Consider the following 25,505-nt stretch of genomic DNA (forward strand, 5'->3'; position numbering starts at 1 on the left):
GTGTGTGCATTCGGCGGCGTGTGTGAAATAGTATGCGTGTGGTTTGACGGCGGAAAGTCGGCGGTGCGGACTGCACAGAGGACACTGAGGGGGACCTGGGAGACACGCGGTGGCGCCTGATCCCCGACGACGCCAAAGTGGTGCGACGCGACGCGTCTTTGCCTGCTTTTTCCCCGGCTGATCGTCAGCCGTATGTCGAGAGAGACCGTTCTTTTTCCTCGCCGCAGTACATACGCTGTCGCTCTATTGTTCTCCGTTCGCAATCTAAATACAAGACTAGAAACGATCGATACATCGTTGCTTAAGTAGAGGCAATTAGCTATCCGCTCTCTCTTGCGATAAGTCCACTATCTCTTTCGCTCTATTATGCCTTCCTCTATTCTAAGATATATATTTATATATAATCCTGAAAATACAGTACTATATATTACATAAATAAGTAAATAATACATAAGGTTGAAAGAAATACAGATATATAAATAAGGAGAGTAGCTTTAGGGTGCGTTCCGTTATGCACTGCAAGTACTGACAGTACTACCAATAGCGTTCCGATATAGATAGCAGTGCACTGCGAAAGTACTATCATGAGTATATGACGTCATTAATTTTGACGTTATTTCCTGTTGCGATTACTGCAACCGGCGAGGTAAAGCACTCGCAGTAATCAAGATGGCTACCTCCATGTGTACGATGGAACTAACTTTTAAATTCCATATCTGAATACAATGATACAATATTTTTAACGTAATTTTTACATTTTATTCTAGGTATTTTAATTTGTCGTCTCATTTCATTTATTAATTCCATTTCCAAATTGCTTTCACTTGATGACTCACTCGAATCATATATATTCTCGATTAAATTATATGTAATTAATGCAATAATGGTATTATCCATTTCACCAATTTTTCACTCGATGATTATTAGCGAAAAAGGTTAGTTAAAAGTCTGCTGAAAGCGTACTGTAGTGCGTTCCGTTTTACTATTTTGCAGTAGCTTCAAAGTGCACAAAATTAAAAAGGAACGCTGTCAACAGTACACTTGCATGACGTCATAGTGCCAGTACTTGCAGTGCATAACGGAACGCACCCTTAGATATGAGAAGGGACTAATCCTTTTCACAAAACTAAAAGACAAGAAATACATGCATACATATATGTTTTTAGGATTTAAGAGTAAACAGTTTTTTTAGCAAACGATGGATCGATTTTTGCTGAAACGTAATAATTGTGAATATAATTTTACTTTTAATATAAGATCTGAATATGTAGGAAAAATAGAGAACCGATAAAAAATAATCAGATACACATCGTCACATACATACAAAGTATATTATTTCTGACTTCTAATATTTGACATGTAATATAAAACGCTTTGTACAAAATGAAATAAATCCTTTATTCTTACATATATAAGACTAAAATTACATCTTAAAAATTAAAAAAATGTGCCACTATTATATATAAAAGGTTTTCAATTTTTAATATCAATATTATACAATTTTACCTTTTTTAAATTAAAATCCTTGCAGTAGAACGCAATTAATTTAAACTCTCGAAATATGCGATGCGTTTACAATTTTAAAAATTAAAAAACGTGCCACTATTTTTGACATATCCTTAATCAATTTATAAGGACGCTTCCTTAGAACTTGGCAAAAGATTTTCAATTTTTAATATCAATATTATACAATTTCATATTTTTAAAATTAAAATCATTGCAATAGAACGCAATTAATTGAAACTCTCGAAATATGCGACGTGTTTACAATTTGATGTACAGTTTCGATACCGAGAGATCCGCATCACGCATTCTCTCATCTTCTGGCAGCTTCGCACATATTCGCGCGCTGCCTTCGAAAAGCTCAACGCGCGATTATGCTAGAACTGACAGAGGCTTCACTGTACTCGTACGTTTGCTCTCTTCATCAATTTATTTACGTTGGATGAAAACCTCTTTCTCTTTCTCACGATGACATAGCGTTTCGGTCGCGAGCGCATACACATTATTTCTCTTCGCCGTTATTTCGTTCGGCAGGATGTGTGTATGCGTTAACCTGGAAGAGGGAGGATGACTAATTACGTTGAAACTCGGGGGGTTGGGGCCCCGGGATGGGGACCGCGATGGGGCCCCGGTTCACCTGGCGTACACTTGGGCGCCCGTCCCTCGAAGGGTCCCTCGCTCGACGGCAGCGAAGAATGCGAGCTACAACATTGCTCCGTTACTCATACAATGTAGAACAAAGGAGGACGCGACGAGTCGGAGTTGCTTCGCGCTCTTCAGGAAGCCTCGTTCGGTTGGGGGATCTCGAATATCGTCCGAATCGTCCGTCACGCTTGTGACGTGGCTCTTTTTCCCTGGGACCTCCCTGATATTCCAGTTATCCCTAAATAGAGATAAGCGAAACCTCTCTTTCTCTCTCTGTCTCTCTCTCTCTCCGTCACTAGACGATAACTCATGTATAATTTTAAGGTGAAACAAAAAGCGAAATTACAAAATTATTAAAAAATTTATGTAATGAAATTAGAATAGATCAAACATAATTTAGTTTTAGATTCAAGAAATTGAACCGTAACAAATTCTGCTTGTCAATATTTATAAAAAATTATATTTTTGCAAATATATATATATATATATATATATATATATATATATTATACACAGAGGGAATTTTCTCTTAGAATTCACCCTGAAAATCGTGGTAATTATGGAACAATAAATGATATTGGAAGAATTTTATGAAAGTTTCTCCGATTAATATTTACCGTAATAAAAAATATTAATATGTATATAGTAAAATTAATTGAACCTATTTTATATCTTATCGTGGTAGATATATTACAATTTTTATTGTGAGAAATATTATATAGGTATAATCAGAGAAACTACTCTTAGAGAAAATTCTCTATATATTTATTTTTAATACATAATATATATATATATATATATATTTTTTTTATATAATTATATATTAATAAAAAATTATATTACAAATGATATTTTATAAAATTATAAAAAGATGAAACAATTTTCACGGACATTGAGATTGGGATATCTTTCGAGATATCGAGTCGTAATTAAATATATGAATTCGTCTTAACGCAATTTCGAGAATTTAAGAAGACCCGTCGATGATGCATATCATGAGTGCTATTGAATAGATATGGCGCATCCGTAAGATAATATTATCTGCGATATTCAATCCTGCAAGCCACGATCCGATGAGTGTCGGCGCTACTGTTTGGAAGTCGAAAGCCATTCAGCGGACGTAACAAAAAATCGCTTTAATACAGAGACTCGACCGGCCTGTCGGCAGTTATCTCCCGCACGGCCGGCTTCTATTTATATTTTCCGTTTGTTAGTTGATCAGCGACGTACGATCGAGAGAATTATAAGCACGAGCAGAGAGAGAGAGAGAGAGAGATAGAGCAATCGCATATTTAAGAAAAGACCAACAGATCATACATATATTACTTTTCTTACGCTACAATATACACTCGAAATTTGCATTTATATTATATTTACAGATTTTGTATTTATATACATATATAAGCGTCCGCAAAAAAGGGAGCAAGAGGAGGCATTTGCCCCCTTACAATTCGAATCAATAAAAAAATTAAGCATTTGTTCTCCTTTCAAATAAACATTGGAATTTATCTGCATATTTAATAGAAAAAAACTGAAAATAAAACAAAATAAAAAAATAAATTTTTAAAAATTAAGAAAGGACAAAAATTAATAATGCCCCCTTCAAGAAAAAATATCCATGTTTATACAATATTTTGCAGCATAAAAAATACATTACCTATACATATATCCTAATTTGTCCCACTGGAGGAAAGACCGCACAAATTAGACAAAACTCCGTCAGAATCACAATATTAATTAAATACAAGTCTTCGGCATTACGTATTCACGAGTAATTGTTTATAGCGTCCGTCATATAACGATTGCTCCTCAGGAATCTATAACAAGGAATTATTTATCATCGACTGAAATTTCTCCCGTATACCTTCTCGCAGTATCTATCCGCGTGTTTATTCTGCCTGATATATTCGTGATGAAAGAATAAACACGTGAATGGGAGACTCATAAATGGATTCGTCACGGTATTATCGGGTCGACTCTCCGGTCGCGAGCTTCCTGTGATATAAATCACGATCAAAAATCGATTCGATGCGCATCGCGTCCGGAGAGAGATGCCCTCCGGTCCACTTAAAACCGGATCTTATCCCGACTCTCCCCCTGAGGAAGCTTATACTTATATTGTCTGACGAGGATTAGAGAAACCGTGAACGACGCGATGGAAAACAATCTTTCGAACGTAAAACGCGCGGAACTGAAGCGATCGTTAGCGATACAAAATATGGTCGAAGGAATCAATTATCACGACGAGAAGTGACACTCGTTTAAATTATACGCCGGAAAGAATGTCGATGTCTTTATCCAGTGAAGGAGAACAATAATAATGCATATAAAGAAAGAGATTTTTTTATGGGTTTACATTTACATAAGCAGAATGTCACAAATAAAATCTATTATTATGTAAATATTGACGTGTTAACATGACTACTATTGTATTCCCGGAGTCGTATAAAATGTAAAAAAAAAATTTTTTACCAATTTATGACAATGGATTATTTACATAATACTACATTTTTATGCAAGTGAGTTATTCTTCATTTTTTATATTATTATTTTATTTTATTTTATTTTATAATTGTTGATTATAATTTTTATTTTATTTTTTTATTTTTTATTTTATTTCTTGGATATGGTACGAATTCACGAAAAAGAAGTGCAGCTGTATCGCAATATATACCTATTATATTAAATAAATAAATAAATATAGAGAAATCTAAATTGCGTGATCAAACATAGATTGCTGTTCTTTCGGAAAGGAAATAGCTTCGGGCTCTCGGCTGGTTTTTATCGCATAAAACGCGACGTGCGCGATGCCATCCATTTGAAAATAAAAAAAATAAGGGACTATAACGACGGGGTACGGGCTCGCTAAGATGTTTTACGCGAGACGGGTCGAACCGAGACATTCCCGAACTCGAAAACCCACTTAACCATTCGGAGAAGCAAGATTAGAGGGCAGGTCTATGAGTGGTCTGTGCGAGTTGCGCTATCTACGTCTTTCAGGACCCGAGGACCGAAGAAAAATCCCCTCGCCGAGAGGTAGACTGATAAGAGGGCGGCTTTTAGTGTATCGCGACAAAATACCTTGAGAACAAGCGGTCTGAAAGCGGTCGGAAAAAGGAAAAAAACCCGGACAGATATGAGGCATGAACCTAAAAGATTTGCTCAATTAAATTTAAAAAGTACCCATCAGATTTTTTAAGAGAAATTAAAAGACAGATTTGAACATTTTAGGCCTTTGTTTCAACATGCTTATACAAACATAATCCTGTAACTATCAAAAGTCTACGTTTTTATTCTTTGAAACTGATAACTGATTCGACTTGGTATGTTAAAATCCTTGGTTTCTTAAATGGGTTCCGGATAAGAGGCACCTTTGTTTTTGTATAAATTTTCATGTTAATACTATATTAGACAATGAAATGCTAAGTAAAAGTTAAAGGACAAAATTAAGTTTTGGAAAAATGAATAAACCTTTATTTTAAAGGACAGCTTGAAACAAAGAACTGTTCTTTAAAATAAAGGACGGATGGTCATTGTAGATATATTTTAAAAAGCTAATAACAATCATGATTCCTAACGCTAAATAAAAAATAAAGAACAAAATTGTAATATAAAGAAGAAAATTAAATAAATAACGAAATTTTTTTTGACGAAAAAATTGAGTTTTGGAAAAACTAGTAAATCCAAAGGACAGCTACTTGAAATAAAGGACGGATGGACATCCATGAACTGCATGAAAAAAATGCTTCTCTCTCACATTTGCTAAACATAAGTATAAACTATTAAATACGTAATCTAATTTCCAATAACGGAAGGTGCATTGCAGATTTTTGCTATTCGAGAAATGCGACATGATTTATTGTTTCACGTGGGAAAAACGAGTCCTGTGCCGTGTGTAGGTGGTTACTATAAACGTATACTCTCGCCTCTCGTGCGGCCTCGATGCTCACGATCTGTTACACAGGGTGGTCCCTCTGCGCTACCAAAGCACTACTTTCGAATAGATTTATCTCTTCGCCGATCGTTAATTATATCCAATGTTAATTAACGGCCAGCTCGTGCAACCTTGCGTATATATTGCGACTGACGTCTCATTGCACAATCGTTCGTACATATATTTTGCTCGCGCCAATTTTCATCTTTCATTTATTTATTTCATTTCGTTATTTTATTTTATTTAACTCTCTGTGACATTGATTAATTTTTCACTCGAATATCCTTTTACTCGAATTTATTTAAATTCATCTTTTTATTTACGAATTTATTTTACATATTTTATAATTTATATTTACTTTATAAATTTAATCAATAAATTATCTTTATTCTAAAATTATTTAATTATTTTCACCGACAATTTTAAAATTTTTATTTAAGAAAATGTATATAACAAGATATTACCAGAGATGTTGACTTTCCCTCGAAAATAAATATTCTCGAAGTCGATGAACGAACACATTGGTAAACAAATTGGATTTACGTTTGTAAATGTGGATCAGTAGAGAAAGAGAGATTTGCGCACCTTGTAACCACGTAGCAGGACGCCAGGACGGATATGAGGGCCGCGATGGCCAGGATTAGGGCGGCGACGTGCAGCGCCCTGACGCGATCGCTCACAAGTTGGACGACCCCGTCCGAATCGTGGTACTTCCGGTCAGGCTGCACTTCCGTCGCCGACGCGTCCCGATTCGTTAACGGACCGTCCAACATCTCGCGATCCATCGCGGAACGCGTCCGCTCCAACATCTTCCTCTCGTCCTTCTCTTCATTATCATCGTCTTCGTCGTCTTCGTCGGCAGCGTTGCAGTAGTCGCGATTGTCGCAGCACTTTAATTTCGGCCAGGGAACGAGAATCAGCGATCCACGAGGTGGTTCCACGGCGTTGACAGATCGCGATCTCGTCACCCAGGACTTTGTCTCGCACAACAATGGCGTGGCCCCCCTGCAAACGCGATATATGTTGGAACCCAGATAGCAAACTAACGTCAATCAACGTCACAATGACGTACACTTGTTATCTGAGAAAGGACTCCGTACAATCCTTTTTTATTTAGATTCAAAAATCCCTCACTAATTTCTACATCCTCTGAATGTCTTCTAAACGACTTTTGGATATGGGTGCTGTTAGGGAATTTGATATAAAATTAAATTTTAGGTACTCAGTAATTGACCATTATTTAGCTTTCAAGCTATTATATTTATATAATTTTTATTCAGCAGTTCACAAGTTATAATAAATAAAAAAATCCAATTCCATCAAAATTCAATTTCCATAAGGATTGTGTGGGGTTCTTTTTACCAATTAATTAAAGTCCCAGAGAAATAGATTGACAATGTCATTGAGAGGTGATACGACTATTTCAGGCAAGTTATAGGTTCGTCAACATTTTCTCGAAGTGACAAATTATTTGGAGAATTGAGTTTGAATTCGAAATGATTTTTATATTTGTATCTATCATTGATGTAAATCGAACGATTGAATTTCACATTGGGCAACAATTTAAGTAGTCTCTGTAAAAACTTCTAAAAGGAGTAGCAAACAAGTCGACAGATGTATTAACATAATATCCGGATTTTGTTGAACTCCCTGTCGCAACCACCATCACACAGGCAGCGATCACGATGGTAATATTAATGAGACATTTAATAAAAATGGCGGAAATTTTTTCTCTCGATTATCTCGTCAAGGTTATTCGTCGCACCATTACGCATTCCTGAATTTATATTATATTATAGTGTTGTCAAACTCGCGCATCCTGCTCATAACAAGTATCGTAACACCTTCTCTCGAGATACAAAAATTCGGAGACGAGAAAAAAACTCAAGTTTTCGTAAGAGATTAAAAAAAATTGGATATCTACTCTGGTATATAATTTTTAAAAAATTTCTGCGGTAATTTGTATTATTTATACGCACTCTGTGCATCCTCTTGTGACCGTACTTTCACCAACTTCTTCTCCCGTTGTCAGAATACGCTCGGTGTAACAGAAGAATCTCGTTTTACAAGTATCCACGCCGGCTTCCTTGCAGGCTTTGCTCGTGCACACGCACTTTCTTCCTACGAAACATAATATTGTGTGACAGATGTTCGTAAGCGAGTCTGAACTTCTCTACAAATGCAAATTGGCACTTTCGCAACAATTTATAATTTCGCGCAAAGGTAAGACTCGCGCCAATTAAGAAAAGTATAAGAAAACTAATTCTCCTCGACAAGAAACTTCGTATAAAAAATTCTCAAGAGATCTTCTTCGTTATTTAAAAATTAATTATCGTCAAAAAAATATGAAGAAATAATCTTCATAAAATTATGAGATATATTTTAAGCGTAGCAATATTATATATTTAAAATTATAAAATATTATGAAATATTATATTATTATAATAATATTATAAATTAATATAAATTATAATATTATAAATTGTAAATTATTATAATAATATATTTATATTTATTATTTAGTTTTATTGTAATTATATTTATTTTTCCATGCGTGAGCCTATATTTTTTTCGCCAAATTGCTTTAACGAACCGGGGCGGTTTAATTAATGGCGCGTCTCCCGTCGTCATTAACGGAGCATCCTTCGTCAATTAAAGAACCCGGCCGGGTGACACGCGGCTCACTTACCTTCCACTTGCGCGAGCAAACTCGTCGGCAACGACACGATGCAGACCGCGGCGAGGTATCCGGCTAACGATCGAGCGATTATCGATCGACGAGCAGGCATCTCTCCTTTCCCAAGAGTCCCGGAAGTCTCGCTTATCGAGCCGCGGAATCTGGATCTGTCGTTCGCCGCCAGCTGATGCGGGCCATAATCTTGTCCCTCTCTCTCGAAGTGACTGATAGAGCGCAACTGATCGGAACAACCGGATCTTATCGGGCCAAACAACTATTCGGAAATGTTCCAAGTTGAAGAGACGCGAGAACCGCGAAGGCTGAAACTGCGACTACTCGCACCTCTAATTTTAGCGTCTCCCACTAAAAGACGCGTCGCGTCTCACCGGTGTCGTCCGACTCGAGTTCGACAATTTACTACTCTGTGTATCTATTTTAAATTCCGTCATCGGGCGGCGTTTACCTCTTCTTCGCACGCGAATTCCGCGCCCCGATTTATTTCCGGTGCTTTTGGCGCGCGCTCTCTCTCTTAAAGTCGACCGATTTATTAGAAGAATAACACGACTCCCCCGCTCTTTTATATATTTCCGAGGGACTCTCTGTCGTCGCGCTCGCTCTTTCGACGTCGCCGACGACGACGACAATCCGGGTGTAAACGAGCCTTTGACGGCGCCCGATGACGAGATGAGGGTGAGACGGCGCCGGCGACCTGGAGTCGCAGACCTCGTTAGCGGGAAAAGTCGAAGACGTACACATATGTACAGCAAGGCGTCTTTCTTCCTTCCTTTTTCATCGAAAGATATTTTCTCGTTATTTATCCGCGTGGCCCAGTATATATAGTTGTATTTATCCGCGACTTTATGAATGGCGTATGATTAAATAAATTACACGTAAATAGAGATATATGCGTGTGCTCTCAATTTAAGAAAGAATCGAAGAAAAATAGGGGAAGTTAACGTCTATTTACGTGGGTATAGGTACTTCAAAAAAATAAAATAAAAAATTATTGAGAAATCGACTGGATGAGTGAAAAATTAATACAAATTTCATCACTTTTCGTCGTACTTTCTGTGACAGTATAAGGAAACCCTTAATATCGCACATCCACGATATTTAAAAATATATAATATTTGGTTTAAAATATAATCTCTGTGAATATTATTTTAAATTTTGTGTTATTTTTATTAGACCGACGTTTTTGTTTAAATTTTTAAAAATATGTATCGATAATTAAATAAGTAATTTTAATGAATTAAAATTAATGTTTTTTTTTCCAATCATCTAAGTTTTGTATTTATTTAATTATTTATATTTATATTTATTTAATTAATGTTTCATCGATTAAACAAATATTGTTGAAATATAAAAATTAAAACGAGCTTTCGAAATGGATCCGATATATCAGACACACTTCCTTTAGGTATAGCCGCGCAGCAACAAGCAGATTGACACAATCGTCGCAGGAAATGAGTCAAACGGCAATGTTTCGTCAACAGCGTGCAATTTCTATGTATATACGTTCCGTTCGATCGACATTCAATGGCTCAATCGCGGCGCGCGAGCCTCATTAAGTCTTTTCAAGTGCACCGGACAGGGAGAGGAGAGTTGGAATTCCTGTTCGGCTTACTGTGTACATACGTTGTGTATACATGCAACATTAAGAAAGAGAGAGATATATAGAGCCTCTCCTCCCCCGACCCCGCTGCACATTTCTTTATCGACCTCCTAACGTCGAGGGGACGGTAAATACCCGAGTTGGGTTATCGGAATGACACTTGATTACAGTTTAATGAGGTCGCGTCAGAGGCTTAACAGTCTGTTCGTCGATCGTTTCTTGCCGCACAGACGGGGATCGAGTGTCCGCGATAAAAAGATTTGACGGATGAGCACAAGGATTTCTTTCATTATATGTATGAGTAATTTATATCGAAATCTAATTCTAGTCCCTAATTGACAGTGTTTGCTGTTATCTCAAATAAAATTATATAGGTGATCATCTAGATGAAACTTTGGCGTCATGCATCTTATCTTTATATAGATTATAAAAATACGTATTATTATTTTTTTGTGTCTATATCTGCATCTTAGATGAAACAAAATATTGTCTTTACTGAATTATCTAGAATAATTTTCAGATCATTTTGGTTTAGAATCATAGCACATAAAAATGCTTAAATAGTAGAACTTAAGCAGTAAGCGATACAAATTCATAAATAAAAATATGAATACATATATATATTTATATCCCTTTTATATAATTTACATCTTTTTATAACTGTGTTTACACAAGCAGTCTTAAAAATTATTATCTAGATAAATCGCCATATAATTTTCTCTTTTATCTAGATATATTACAAACAAAATCAACTTCATCTTATATAATAAGATGAATTTGCATATTTTTATCTCACTTTTCTCTAGCTAATTTTAAAATCATGTAAGCACAACACTGCTAATTGAGCGCTCTTCTGGATCGTCGAATGTCGCGATGATGTTTTAAAAATAGAATACAATAATTTATTATATTTATGTATCGTTTAAAAAATTTTCTAGAATCTCGGAACTTCGTTTTGATACATTTTTATACGGATATAATTGGACGAGTTGACTGCGCATAAAATTACAAAAGTAAATTGCGAAACAGTTTGTTTCGTGTTAACACTGATATTTGCTTTCTGCATTAATTTATCGGATTCTTGCTGCAACATGCAAACGATATACGACGCGTATATATAGATGAATCACGCGAATTATCGTGACTGACAGATAAAATAATTGATTTTCATATTTTCCTAATGCAAAATGAAATATCCTTCGAATGTATATTATATGAGATTTTTACACAAGAAATCGCAAAATATACTCATTTGAAGACGAAATAATTACGTCACGTCCACTTCTTTATATGTATAAATTAATTACACGAAGATAAAATGATTGACTGATAATAATAATAATACCCAAGTAGCAAACTGATGTCATTAAACGTTAAAATGATGTACGTTTGCCAGTACTGAAAAAAAATTGTTAACTTGACTGTATCTTTCAATTAAATATTATTTTGTTAATTGAACATACAAAAGTATTTAAATTAAATGCAATATTTTACATCTAACAAAACATATATTTGACTTAAGTACTAATATATGTTCAATTAACAAAATAGTAATTTAGTTGAAAGGTTTAGTCAAGTTAACAAATTTTTTTTACAATGGGGTAATTGGATTTCATATTTTCCTAATAAAATTAATTATCGGGAAATATTACAAGAAATCGTAAAAATATACAAATTTGGCAGAATAATCGCGTTACATCTTTTTCTTGATTCTTCATGTATAAATTAATTAGACGAAGATAAAATGATTATATATATTAGATAATAATAATACTTCAAATAATTAATATACGTTTGTCTGGATAATTTTCATATTTTCCTAATAAAACATTATTGGAAAATACTACAATAAGAAATCGCAAAAATGTACAAATTTGAAAGCGAAATAATCGCGCCAAGTTTTTTCTCAATTCTTCACGTATAAATTAATGAAATGAAGTAACAATTCGCGTAAATGTCAAAAGTCTTCGCTGAAAGAACGAACTCTCCTTAATATCGCTCGCGCAAGAAACTATCATCTTGAGCTGGACCGTCCTTTTTAATTAGCCTCTGCTCACTCTGCTCTCTCGTCCTCTCGTCCCTAGGACACAATAATCCGGAGCACGGGCATCCTCTTAATTATCGGAGAATTGCGCCCAGTTGCGAAGAACGAGTTTTCGAGCAGGTTGTTGCTGCCAGGTTTGCGCGAGGCTGCGTCGTTATCCTCTGATTATCGCCGTTCTCTGAGAGTATCTACGCCGACGAGATGTTGCCGAAGAAAGAATATATATATTCTTTCTTCGGCAACACTCGTCGGCGTAGATACTCATATATATTGTATATATATATACGCGCGTTGATCGTTTAAATCGATCGGGCGAAATCACGGCGAGAGCTCGCGGGCCCGAGGCCTATAATTCTGCCGTAATAACTTCGAGAAAGATTGTCGTTACTTTCACGCACATATATATACACACACATACATATACATATACATATATACGCACGCTGCGTGCGAGTCGTTACATCTTTGCGTGAATTTGATCGGCAGATTATCGTCAACGACATGAATGAGTCGGAGCCGCCACTTTCATCGGAGCTAATGGAAAGTGATTACGGTTAATCGATGATTCTTGAAACGGCGACGTTTAAAAAAAATTATTCTCCAAGCTGAATGTTTCATTATCGAACGTTCGGAGTTATCAATATTTTCGTTCAATTTACGATTTTTCTGTTGTAGGAAAGTTGTGTTCATATTTTTGCGTATATGAGAGAAAATTAATTGAAAATTATCGAAATATATCAGATAAAAATAAATACCGAAAATACTTGTCAAAATTATATATATGTTGTAAAGTTTGTCCGAAGTTAAGGCGCTTCGATAAAATTCTTGAGCACTTTATCATGTTCAAAAAATAGAGTGAGATTTATTCGATCCGCAAATTGACATGAATTTTCATATAAAAAAATAAATATTCATTACCTCGAAAAATAAAGTTTCTCTCGCGTCTATATCGGAAGTATTCTTCATGTTCGTGGCGCATTTTACAGCCAGAGAGCTACTACCGGCTGTTACACGTGAGCGAAAAAATAAATAAGTACATTCGAGAGTTAAGTGTTGCGTGAGTCTCCGTAATAGAGCGAGACTACGACGTTTTCACCGAAGAGACGAGAAGACGTAGCGATTATATGCGTGCCGGTGGCACGTATTATCGTGTTGCGAGAGATATATAAGCGTTGCGCGAAGAGAGAACGTCACGTTTTCCCCAAGTCTTTCGGTCTCGCAACCGGCAAAGTGGCGCTTTGTTACGCAACGACGGGTGCTGGAAATATAAATCAATATTTTCCACTTTTATTACCGTGTAATAATGCACACCATATATATACATATACATATATATTTTTTTCTAGTCAGTTTAACTCGTTTCACGAGGTGATATAATTCCCAAGTAGCAAACTGACGCCAATTTTTCCAACATCTTGATATTTTGTTTATTTTTGTTCTTAAATTTTTTAATTTAATTTTTTTTATATTAAATATGCAAAAATAATTTTTTTACTGATCCCTCTTGCTCCCCTCTTGGTAAGTTTTATTCGATAGGTAGCATATATTTTCGTCTTTTTTCAGATAAGTTTTAAAAAAAGAGACAAAGATATGCTACCTGTCGGGTAAAACTTGCCAAGAAGTTGGAACAATCGGCCCCCTAAATGTCAAAATGACGTATATTTGCTACCAGGGTTTACTGGACATCCTATATAATACATATGTATATGCAATAATTAATAAAAAATTGTAAAAATAATTAATTAAATTTTCCATATTAATTATTACGCAAATCCCCCGCAAGATGATACAGGATTTTTTTATTCGACTTAAATACGAGAGGCAATAAAAATAAAAATATAAATTATTCATATATGTGTATGTAATTTTTGCGAAGAGTGACACTAGAGGAAGCGTTTTACAGTGAAACGATCAATTACCTCGATGCAAAGTATTATAATCGAGCAAGTTCTTCAGGAAAGTCAATCTTTTTTTTATTCAAGTCGACATAGCTTTACTTTCAATCTTTAGTTTCGTTCAATGTCAATCTCGAACGATTTTTCGCAGAGATATGCGAGTGCAAGTGTACATTATATAGACCGGTGGTGAATGTAAAATGAGGAAGACATTTAGTTTCCCTTACTCATATGCATGATGCTCGGCTGCGCATCGATTATCAACATCTTTCTTTGCGGCAAGAACGTCGAGGAGATCACGCTTATAGATATCTGATTATCTTGATTATTTCTCGGCTGATTGATCTCCCGGTCATTCCGCCTATTATCGTCGACATTCTGGCTATTTTGCCCGATCGGAATTGTACCTTGAATATTACGTCTGTGATTACTGACTATGTAGCTGCTCACCTAGTTTCAAAACGAATCAGAAGTTTTTCCTTAGCTTAGCACAACACGCTCTAGATAATGACGAGTAATTTATAGACATAGAAAGACTTATCTCCCTTATTAATAATTGTATTAATAATTGTAATATTAAAGATATTTTTTTCAAACGTTTCGACTTGAGGGAGATTATTAAAAAATATTTATAAGGCATCTTTAAGAAATCTTATATATATGATATGATATTCACAAGACAGCTGAAAAACAACTTAAAGATATCTTATAGGCCAATTTGGTTCAATACATCCTGTCCCAAGTAACAAACTGACGTCATTAAACATCCAAACGTTATTTTGACGTTAATGACGTCAATTTGCTACTTGGGGCTGATGTCACACGCGCGTGTTACAAGAATTACAATTACCTCATGAGAGTTTAACGTATATTTTATCATATAATACATTTGCTCACCGAAGAAATTAGGAAAACAGCGAGCAAAGCAACGCCGAACCAAAAGTACCAGGCCTCCCAGAGGTGACGTGGTGGTCGCCGTTGCAGTATTAGACAGCACTGCGAATTACGACAATACAGACAATATTCGGATGTACACTCGTACGACTCGATCACGTCACTGTCGCTGTCGTTTACAAAGTTACATTCGTACAATCGTGTCATATCTGTCCCGTGGCATTATTTAGCCTCCGCGTGACATATATGAGAATATATTAAAAATTTAACCGCTCGTGTTTCTATAAATAAAGCGCGCGATCAGATGTGCGACGACAGATCGACAAAAGAGCAACTTGTTCTCGTGTAGTCTAAAAAAAAACACAAAAAAATACTTGCGTTATTTTCGAGCCGGTTCTCGCTCTCGCGTCGACACCTGTTCCTCTTGTTCTACTTACCTAAATCAAGACTACAAAATGCGGACGAATCGCGCACAAACTTATTCTTAAAAAATAACTGTTGTCACTTTTATATTAATTTTTACAAATCTTTTCGCTTCGACGCGACAACGTTTGCCTGAAGGTTCAAACGATAGACTCCGTGTTCGACTAACGCTATCATTTACTGGGCTGGTCAAGCACGAAAAAATCGATAGAACAAACGCGGTAAGTTATTCACGCACCACGGCCAATCAATAAAAAAATAACCGAGTGGAACTGGGCGATTATAATTAGCGTTGTTCCACTCTCTCGCGTGTCTATATTAATTTTCAGCATTGCCATTAAATGATTAATAATAAATAATCAGTTAATTATTCGCGATTAAAATTAATTCATATCTCGCTTAATTAATTAATCTATAATCTATACACAAAATGTGTAAACATGTTTATTTAGATGCGATAAAAAAGTTAATACAAAAAAATGCTGATTTTTTCAAAACTCAGCAGTCTCTTCTCGATAATAATAATATATTCATTCGATAATTGTGGAAATATTGTATTGTTGTACTGTATTTTTATCAATTATATTATCTACGCTACGTAAAAACGTTAAACTATAAGAAATATTAATATTGGTTGCCGTCGTGCGGAGGTGGCGGGGGCGGTGGTCCTCTCGGCGGAAAGGGTGGTCGAAATTGAGGCGGAGGCGGCGGTGGCGGGCCACCTTGGGAGACAGGGGGCGGTGGCGGGTGTCGCCAAGTCGGGGGTGGCCTCGGCGATGGTTGGAACTGTCCGTATTGCGGGGGTCCACCGGCGGCGGATGGCGGTGGAGGCGGTGGAAATTGTCCCTGCGGAGGCGCTCCCATGGCCCAATGCGGCGGCGGCGGTGCCATCATCCTCGAGGCGGCCGATTGCGCCTGCGAGGTCGGTACGGGCATCGGCGGCAATGGCGGTGGCATACCCGGGGGTAGAGGAGGATGCGCCATGGACATCGGCGGCAAAGGAGGCGGAGGAATGTTCGCCGGAGGGAATCCACCGGACGGTGGCGGCGGTACGGGCGGCGGAGGAGGATGACCCATCGGTGGTCCAGGAGTCGACGGCGGTGGCGGCGGCGGTACGACCATCCCGTGATGCATCACATGATGCGGAGGATGATGAGCGGACGGATGAGCGTTCGCGGTCGAGTTCGGTATCGGCGGCGGTGCCAGTGGGGGCGCGTCCGCGAACAACTGATGCGGTCTGTCCGCCTGGCTCAACGGATTCTGAGCGGCCAGAAGCCTTTCCGCGGCACTGCCGTGTCTCTCACCTTTGGCGTCGCGTTTGAAGGCGTACGACACCGAGATCGGCCGGTTGCACAGATACTGGCCGTTCATCGCCTCGATGCTCGCATCCGAGGCGTCGAAGGAAGCGAAGTTGATGAAAGCGAAGCCTTTCGAGTTGCCAGTCTCAGGATCTCTCATTATCTATAATGTATAACCATTAATCAAATTAAAAAGAATAGAGTGGTTGAAGATTTGTTTATAGTTTTCAGTAAAAAAAATTAATAAAATATATACTTTTGGTGTTTGCAGAATGACCCCAAATGCGCTGAATGTGTCGTACAACAATTTTTCGTCCACCTCTGGATCAAGATTTCCTATAAATATATTTGCTCCAACGTCCAAATTCTTTTGATGCGCACTGGCTTTGTTCACTCGAATAGGTTTGCCGTAGAGCTTGATCATGTTCATGATTTTAATGGCATAATCTGCATCTTCTTCTCCCATAAATTCAACAAAACCATATCCTTGATGCATTTGGGTTACTCTATCTTTCGGCATGTGTACATTAACTGAAAGGAGATTATGTTTTTAGAAAATATATCTATTATTCACATATTTCATATTTGACAAACTCAAATATCATACACATATAAAGTTTCAATTGGATAATTGTAAAAGAATTGCAATTTCTTTTATATGTTTCAGATGTTTTTTCAAAATATACATCTCTAAATCTATGTAACATGTAAATTTGCTTACCAACGGGTCCTGATTGAACAAACAATTCCCACATGAGGGACTCTGTAACTTTATCATCCAGTCCGCCGACATATATCGTTGCATCTGTAAATTTTCATGTAAATATCTGTATTAGTACATGTCACATTTTATTTAAGAAAATATAAATACATTTCAATTGATACAAAATTTCGCTCGTATATTGTAAATACAAAAAGTGATAAATAAAAAGGCCAACTTATCGAGCAATTATTAGAGTTGTTCAGTCAAATAAAATTTATTCTATGTATAAACTATTAAACATACTAAAACTTAAGTAAAAATTATAATCATTATAAAATAATGCAATAAACGTTTCAACCGCACACGGTCTTCCTCAGTATAATTATTAAAAAATACAAATTCATACAATACATAGAATAAATTTTATTTGACTAAACAACTCTAATAATTGCTCGATAAGTTGGCCTTTTTATTTATTACTTTTTATAATTATAAATACATTTATTTGAGACTAACCTCAATCGAGTGATCAAATCTAATTTTTTTACTTTTTTTAACGTAACAATCCATATTATCAATCAACTTTTCTTTTTAAATATATATCGGAGTAAAATTATAAGACTTATTCGAGATTGTACGTCATTTAAATCAAGAAATTGAAATATACCTTGATTACGCTCCGCAATCGGACCGGCTGCCATAATTCTAACCTTTACTTTAAAACCATAGACGTATAAAACACGTAGATGGAGCATCAACTGCTGAAAAAAAGAGGAGCAAATAGTCAATCAGAAACAACTTATTCATTCGAAGGTGTCCAAAATTCTTGATATTTTCTCCTTTCTTTCTTAAAAAAATCCTCACTTTATTCCAAAATAAATATATTAAATTTATAGAAAAAAATTGAAAAGGAGAAAAGTGGGCAAAATTCTAAAAATTACGATGTAAAAAAAAATAATGAAATTATACATGCTTGTCTCGTCTAGGTATTCCTTCGTCTATGAGCGCAGGCATCAATTGTCAATTTACGGTCATGCTGCAACCAGATGTTATGTTCTACGAATAGGAATTTCGCTAGTGCACACTCGAGGTTGTAAATGGAAGTTCGTAAATAACATCTCGTTACATACCGCAAAATTTCACATTACATGTAAAACATGTCGCGACACCGAGACGTTCGTTGCATGAATTATTCGGATGGTGAGTAACGACACGACGCAATGTGCAAATCAGTTTGTTTTATTGAATTTTCTGACTGTAATTTATATTTCTGATCCTCTCTTCTGTTTTTGTCATCCTTATCTAATTGTAAGATGTACGAAGCATGACAATGCTTTAATTGTGATTTTAATTCTAACAAAAGCAATTCTTTTTCTACATATATATCCGACTTATCAATACTATTTACTAGTCGACAAAATTAATACATGACTTCGAGTAATCATAACTCCACCAAAAATTGTTTTAGTTGTAATTTTTTTTCCTTCTCATGTTTAAAGTCTCTACTTTGAAAAGTATTTATCATATTTTTATCCTCCCACTCATCTTTTCTTTTAAAAAGTAACAATGTGTTTTGTCACCAAAAAATTTTATACTTTGATGCACGTCATAAAGTGGGATAAATATTGTCGAAAATCTTATCATAATTATCATAAAATATTCTTTCTTAAAAGCAAATTAAAAAAAAAAAATTAGCTTTGACTTGAAATACCTATGCTTTAATTTGGTTGATTAGTATAATATTTTCTGACATTTCATTAAGAAATATTCATAGTAATAATGTTTGTATAATAAACGATGAGATAAATAATCTTTATGAGACTATAAAAAATGTTTTGTGCAGAATATGACGGCTATGATGATGTATATGGACATTCAGTGGAGGATGATTATTGTGTATCACCTAGTGGTATGTTGTTTCAAACTGTTTTATAAATTCTTCTTTCAAATAAAACAATATAATAATAGTAACTTTGATATATAGTGGAGCAGTTTTTGTTTGATCGAAGCAAACAGCAAAATATTGCTTCATTTATCACGGAACCAGATATAGTGGAAGATAATGAGGACATTGATGAATCTTCGTCATCACTCAATGAAGACAAATATAATCTTCCAGAGTTGGAAAAGGCAAAGCTAATATCTTGTTTAGAAGCAATCAGAAATGTCATAGGTGATACGGTATCTGAATCTAAATTGAAAGAAAAAATTATTGCATCAAACTTTAATACAGATGTAGCGCTCGATGCTATTTTAAAGGAATCTTCACCAAAAAACGGTACGCTTATTATATCATGAATATTACAATTGATTTAAATTGATGATATATGTACTTGAAATGTATTTACAGATGCAACAATAAGTAAGGAGCGATTGGAGAGATATCAAGGTAAAATGTTGCGTAAGATTATATATTTTGCATGACTTGGCATTATTTCAAAATAAACTGTAAATATTTGAAACAATTTAATGACCTCATGTTTTTACTTTTTTTTCATGTTTCGTGTGTGTATGGAACTTGATCGGTAAGGTAAGGTGTTTCAGTTGATAAGCCTAACACATCTATGTTTACAATACCCAAACTTTCTTTTGAGAAAAAAGATAATTCACTGAAAGGTCCTACTTCGACCATATATTGTCATCCAAACAACATAGACAGTTTAAATGACGTAAAACGTCCTCTCAAAACTTTTTCATCATTAGCTGGACTTATTTCCCATCATACAGAATCCGTACATTCAGATACGACAAAGATATCTTTGCAGAATAATACGGATGCACAGTTTTTTAATTCTTTAGATGCTTTAACTGCACATCATTTAGAAAAATCTAGTAACGTAGCTAATGTGGAAATTTGCGAAAGGGAACGATTACAGAATTCGCAGTTTGTTATCCCAAAATTCTCAATTAAAAAAAATGACAACGCGAATGTGGGCAATATACAATCGTTGAATCTCCCTAATAATAGTAAAATACCGCCAATACATACAAATCACAAACATCCAATTGATTTACTTGACAAAGATTTTTCGGGCATGTGTATTGTAAAAAATCATAATGCGACAAACGTAAAATCCAAAGAACAATTTAAAGATTCAATCAATGTAGATATAAATGAAACTCGCACTGCGTCGCCTGACAATTGGATGATTGATTTGAGTATCGCTTTAAAGGAAGCGGAAAATTTGACCGACTGTATTTCTAATAATTTAACCGTTCCGAGAAAATTTTTTTACGATATACCTAATTTAGAAATGTGTCTCGAAGATAATAAAAATAGCATAATCTCGAATATGCTACCTATCACTTTAAATTCATGCGACTTGAGATACACTAAATTTCCATATACAAAAAAGAACGTTTCATTCTTTGGAAGAACTTTGTGTAGAAAATGGAAGACGAGAAAACCGGTACTTAAAGATGTTGTACAACGCTACGACACAGTTAAACCTTTTGACTTTTCTACTCCGTATCAAAATACAAATCGATCTTGATAGATTAATTATATTTGAAATCAGAGATGAGTGAAACAAATACTTTTTTGAAGACCATATGTATATTTTTAGCCTCAGCTTTTTATAATTATAATTTCAATTATAATTTTAGGTTTTACTAATGAAATATTATAAGCAAAGGTATTCAATCAGATATCCTATTATTGCAATAATATATATATATATATTTATATATGTATGTATATGTATATATTTATATATATTATATATATTTATACATATTTATATATATATATTATATATATATTTATATATATATTATATATATATATATATATATATATTATATATATTATATATATATATATATATAATATATTATTTGTATATATTTATATATGTATATGTATTGTACAATATACATTTGCATTATTTGATATGCCCCATTGCAAATAAAAAATCAGCACTTATATTTATGTAACATTACTATGATTATACATATACAGATACATATACAGTACGAGATTATACATATACAGTACGAGATATATTTATATTTATACAAACAATTTCTGTATAATTATAATTATATAAGTTAAGAATATATATACATATATATGCACCACATCTATGAATCACTTAAGAATTTATTTTTATCTTACTTTTCATATAATTATCCTACCACCATAGCTGAGAATACATTTCGTAATAGGTAACAAATTATCGTCTAAGCCTGCCTTGCAAGTTACAACGCCTTCCACCGTGAAGGTTGTTCCCGCCGGAACGAAACCCGTTGTAAAGGGTTTCGATCTAAGCGGTGTAGAAAGCGCAGATTTGCTGAGTCCACGCTGCGAGAGTCCGTCTTCCAACCGCAACAGTCCCGAGGCCAAACGTAAGGAGGATATCGTACAAAGGGAGAAGAAAACAGCCTCGTCGAAAACTAACAGTCCGAGATGCCAGTCACCTATATCAGGTCACGTAACACCGGAATTGGATCCCAAGGGAAAATCCAACGCGGCCAACGAGGAGAAAGCGGATGTCCAAGCGATATACAAGAGTAAGAGAGGCGACAGCAAGGAGCAGCTTCACCTGGTGGTCGTGGGACACGTGGATGCTGGAAAGAGCACGTTACTCGGACGACTATTATGCGATTTAGGTCAAGTGCCTCAGAGACTTATTCACAAGTACCAGCAAGAGAGCAAGAAGATAGGCAAGCAGTCGTTCGTCTATGCTTGGGTGCTCGACGAAACCGGTGAAGAAAGGTGATTACATCTATTTTACAAAATTATTAGCAGAGAATTATATAATTATTTTTATACATCTTTAATAGGGAGCGAGGAATAACGATGGACATAGGTCACTCGAAGTTTGAAACAGATACCAAGTCCATCACTCTCCTAGATGCACCTGGCCACAAGGATTTTATTCCCAATATGATAACCGGTGCTACGCAAGCGGACGTAGCTTTGTTGGTGGTTGATGCGACCAGAGGCGAATTCGAAACGGGTTTCGACAGTGGGGGACAAACACGCGAGCATGCATTGTTACTTCGTTCTTTAGGTGATTCATCTTAACAGTTCTCTTTAATCTATTGTTTATATGTAAGAATATATTGATATATTTAACATGAATTTTATTTCTAAATTACGTCATATCTCGAATATTCAGGAGTATCGCAACTGGCAGTAGTCGTAAACAAACTTGATACTGTAAATTGGTCGAAGGATAGATTCAACGAGATAGTCGACAAAATGAGCGTGTTCCTGAAACAAGCTGGCTTTAAAGACACAGTTACTTTTGTACCTTGTAGCGGCTTATCAGGCGAAAATATTGTAACGAAACCAAAGGAGCAGCTCTCTAACTGGTAATTATTAGTTCTCGTTTGATATTCCGACATGTATGCATATTTTTATCTATCTCTCACCAAAGTAAATTCTTTGCAGGTACACTGGGCCTACTTTAATCAATGTGATTGATAATTTCAAGTGCCCGGAGCGACCTGTAAATAAGCCATTCCGTTTCTCGGTCAACGATATATTTAAGGGTACCGGATCCGGATTCTGTGTATCTGGTCACGTTGAAACGGGTATGGTGTCTTTAGGTGACAAGGTGTTGATACTACCTCAAAACGAGATTGCGGTTGTTAAAGGTTAATAAGTTTTGAAAATTGAATTTTATAATGCTCAAATTATAAAAAATTATATAATATATATTTGTATAATTTTTCACATATTTAAATATAGGTCTCCAGTCGGACGAAATTTCGACGACACACGCATTCGCCGGTGATCAAGTCGCGCTGACATTATCGGGAATCGATCAGCAAAACGTAGGCATCGGCGACATTATCTGCAATCCGCAGAATCCAGTGTCCGTAACGACGTGCTTCCAAGCGCACGTAGTTGTATTTGCGATAGCGAGACCAATCACGAAAGGGCTTCCAGTGGTGATGCACCAGCAGTCTTTGGTACAACCAGCGTTCATTACGAAATTAATAGCGCAGCTTCATCGAGGTACCGGCGACGTGATCAAGAAGAAGCCACGTTGCTTACCAAAGAATTCTAGCGCGATCATCGAGGTTACAACACAAAATCCAGTCTGCATGGAGTTGTACAAGGATATTAAGCAACTAGGCAGAGTAATGTTACGATTAGAAGGTACCACCATTGCAGCTGGTTTGATTACAAAGATTTTGTAAATCTAAAATTGCACGAAAATGGAGTCTCAATAATAATAATAATAATGCAGTTTTTCCACATCACTTAGATCTACTACATAATGTATATTATTATTGTATTTGTACATCACACACAAGCTGGCGAATACAAACTCGATAGGTTGTTTTATTTTATTTACAATAATACAGAAGACTTTACTGATTAAAGACTTTGTTCTGCATTAATACATATTGTGTAATATATTTGTAATTGTTTGTAATATATATATTGAATGTAAAATTAATTTAATATGTCTAATAAAGGTATGATTGCATTATTTTCATTAATGAATGTATCAATTATAGTTTGCATTATCTTAATTAATGATTAAATAGCTTGTAATGTTAAATATATATTTAAAGAAATAGTCTTAGTTATTTTATATTTTATTATTTTTTTTATTGTTTGACAAGTTTTATTGAATGTATTGATTAGCTGTTATAAGAATCTTTCGAAATTTTATATTCGATAATCAATCTGACAAACTTATTGTACGACAAATATGATGTTGAAACTAACATATGTATGCATATAAAAGAGACTTCAATATTTTAGAAAATTAACAAAAAAATATTCATATTACGAGATAATTATTGCAAAAATATTTGATATAATAGATAAAATTTTGTACTATTCCATAACAAAAAACACTAGACAAACTGACATAAATACAATTGCATATCAACTTTTCAATTATATCAATGTCAATGCCAGTTACTTCAAATTTCTTTACTTAAATATATTGGAAATAAATTTTTAAAAATATATATAATTTTATCTTGTGCAACTACTACATCCTCCAAAAAATGGAACGTCGACATTATTTCCTGTATTTGGTCTACCAAGCCTGCGTGGTGGAGGACGTGGCCTACATAAAAAATTGCAGAAATTATTATCTCACATATTTATCATTTGACATAGATGCTGTTTAGAAAAAAATACTCTACCCAGAACCTGGTCGATAATCTCTTGTATATTGACCTTCCCCTCTATTTGTGCCAGGACTGATTAAAGTCTGAAAACTATTTACAATATATTATACTATGTGTTAAAAGAGTAAAGAAGAAATGCAAACACGTAATTAGTGAATCAAAATTATAGTAAGTCATTATTACATAGAGCAATTATTGAATACTAACAACATCATGATCATGTAAATTATTCCTGTGAAGAACCCAAAAACTCTCCTTAATCCCCATGGAACAGAATTTACAAGATTTCCATCTATAAAAAGGAGAAAACAAATTAATATGTATAATGTAGGATATATACATAGGATGCAAGGATTCAATTCCTCGTAAACTTCCTTTTTTTTAATTAGAGAATGCCTCTTTCTTTCTCTAACTTAAAAAAGCTACTTGACGTATTTTTAATAACAAATTAATTTATTGATTAGAGCATAATTACCTCCTGTCACATAAACCATATTTGAAGTGACAGCTGACACGCTCGTTGACAAGTAGTTTTTCGATATAGATACTAACGATAAATTTCTTTTTCACTTGTCAATTTTCGTGATATGTACGTTTATTATGCGAAATTTATGTTCTCTCGGATGATGACAATACATATGTCAGACGAAACAATACGTCAAATTGGAGCATTATTATTATTACACGAAATTCGATTTGATTGGAGGATTGTATGGAGTGGAAAATAAACACGAAAAGTCTACATCTAGGAATTTTTATCGATATATAAA

At 35.0% G+C, this 25,505-nt stretch overlaps 5 protein-coding genes across 7 annotated transcripts; 1 reads left to right on the top strand and 4 right to left on the bottom strand.

Moving 5' to 3' along the window:
* Positions 1–1,373: 1,373 nt before the first annotated feature.
* On the bottom strand, positions 1,374–9,079 carry LOC114946646 (uncharacterized). 3 transcript variants are annotated; one of them, XR_003822674.2, is made up of 5 exons: positions 8,772–8,947; positions 8,062–8,203; positions 6,668–7,087; positions 3,806–3,965; positions 1,374–2,386 (listed from the first exon to the last, which is right to left on the bottom strand). XR_003822674.2 is itself a non-coding variant. In XM_029323259.2 (4 exons), the coding sequence occupies exons 1-4, from the start codon at positions 8,869–8,871 to the stop codon at positions 3,914–3,916; spliced, it is 714 nt and encodes a 237-aa protein (XP_029179092.1). In that variant the 5' UTR covers positions 8,872–9,079; the 3' UTR covers positions 2,979–3,913. The 3 variants fall into 3 exon arrangements, 1 of the variants encoding a protein (XP_029179092.1); XR_003822675.2 differs by lacking the exon at positions 1,374–2,386 and adding an exon at positions 2,983–3,338; XM_029323259.2 differs by lacking the exon at positions 1,374–2,386 and having other exon boundaries at positions 2,979–3,965; positions 8,772–9,079.
* A 1,900-nt stretch (positions 9,080–10,979) lies between these two features.
* On the bottom strand, positions 10,980–15,651 carry LOC114946668 (uncharacterized). Its single transcript, XM_029323308.2, has 3 exons — positions 15,211–15,651; positions 14,541–14,763; positions 10,980–13,676 (listed from the first exon to the last, which is right to left on the bottom strand). Exons 1-3 carry the CDS (start codon positions 15,412–15,414, stop codon positions 13,660–13,662), a joined length of 444 nt encoding a protein of 147 aa, XP_029179141.1. The 5' UTR covers positions 15,415–15,651; the 3' UTR covers positions 10,980–13,659.
* On the bottom strand, positions 15,165–18,347 carry Spx (Spliceosomal protein on the X). The gene is made up of 5 exons (XM_029323293.2): positions 18,299–18,347; positions 17,650–17,733; positions 17,185–17,459; positions 15,645–17,091; positions 15,165–15,309 (listed from the first exon to the last, which is right to left on the bottom strand). The coding sequence occupies exons 1-4, from the start codon at positions 18,330–18,332 to the stop codon at positions 16,255–16,257; spliced, it is 1,230 nt and encodes a 409-aa protein (XP_029179126.1). The 5' UTR covers positions 18,333–18,347; the 3' UTR covers positions 15,165–15,309; positions 15,645–16,254.
* Positions 18,348–18,618: 271 nt separating this feature from the next.
* On the top strand, positions 18,619–24,090 carry HBS1 (translation elongation factor EF-1alpha (GTPase) HBS1). The gene is made up of 9 exons (XM_029323280.2): positions 18,619–18,831; positions 19,475–19,540; positions 19,616–19,909; positions 19,982–20,020; positions 21,799–22,348; positions 22,417–22,646; positions 22,755–22,950; positions 23,030–23,235; positions 23,330–24,090. Exons 1-9 carry the CDS (start codon positions 18,789–18,791, stop codon positions 23,782–23,784), a joined length of 2,079 nt encoding a protein of 692 aa, XP_029179113.1. The 5' UTR covers positions 18,619–18,788; the 3' UTR covers positions 23,785–24,090.
* Positions 23,849–25,414, bottom strand: LOC114946692 (selenoprotein K). Its single transcript, XM_029323343.2, has 4 exons — positions 25,211–25,414; positions 24,943–25,027; positions 24,751–24,825; positions 23,849–24,671 (listed from the first exon to the last, which is right to left on the bottom strand). The coding sequence occupies exons 1-4, from the start codon at positions 25,227–25,229 to the stop codon at positions 24,578–24,580; spliced, it is 273 nt and encodes a 90-aa protein (XP_029179176.1). The 5' UTR covers positions 25,230–25,414; the 3' UTR covers positions 23,849–24,577.
* Between the last annotated feature and the right edge of the window lie 91 nt (positions 25,415–25,505).

This window comes from Nylanderia fulva, unplaced genomic scaffold, assembly GCF_048542155.1.
Source record: "Nylanderia fulva isolate GAGA-0341 unplaced genomic scaffold, ASM4854215v1 Scaffold3, whole genome shotgun sequence".
Taxonomy (NCBI): domain Eukaryota; kingdom Metazoa; phylum Arthropoda; class Insecta; order Hymenoptera; family Formicidae; genus Nylanderia; species Nylanderia fulva.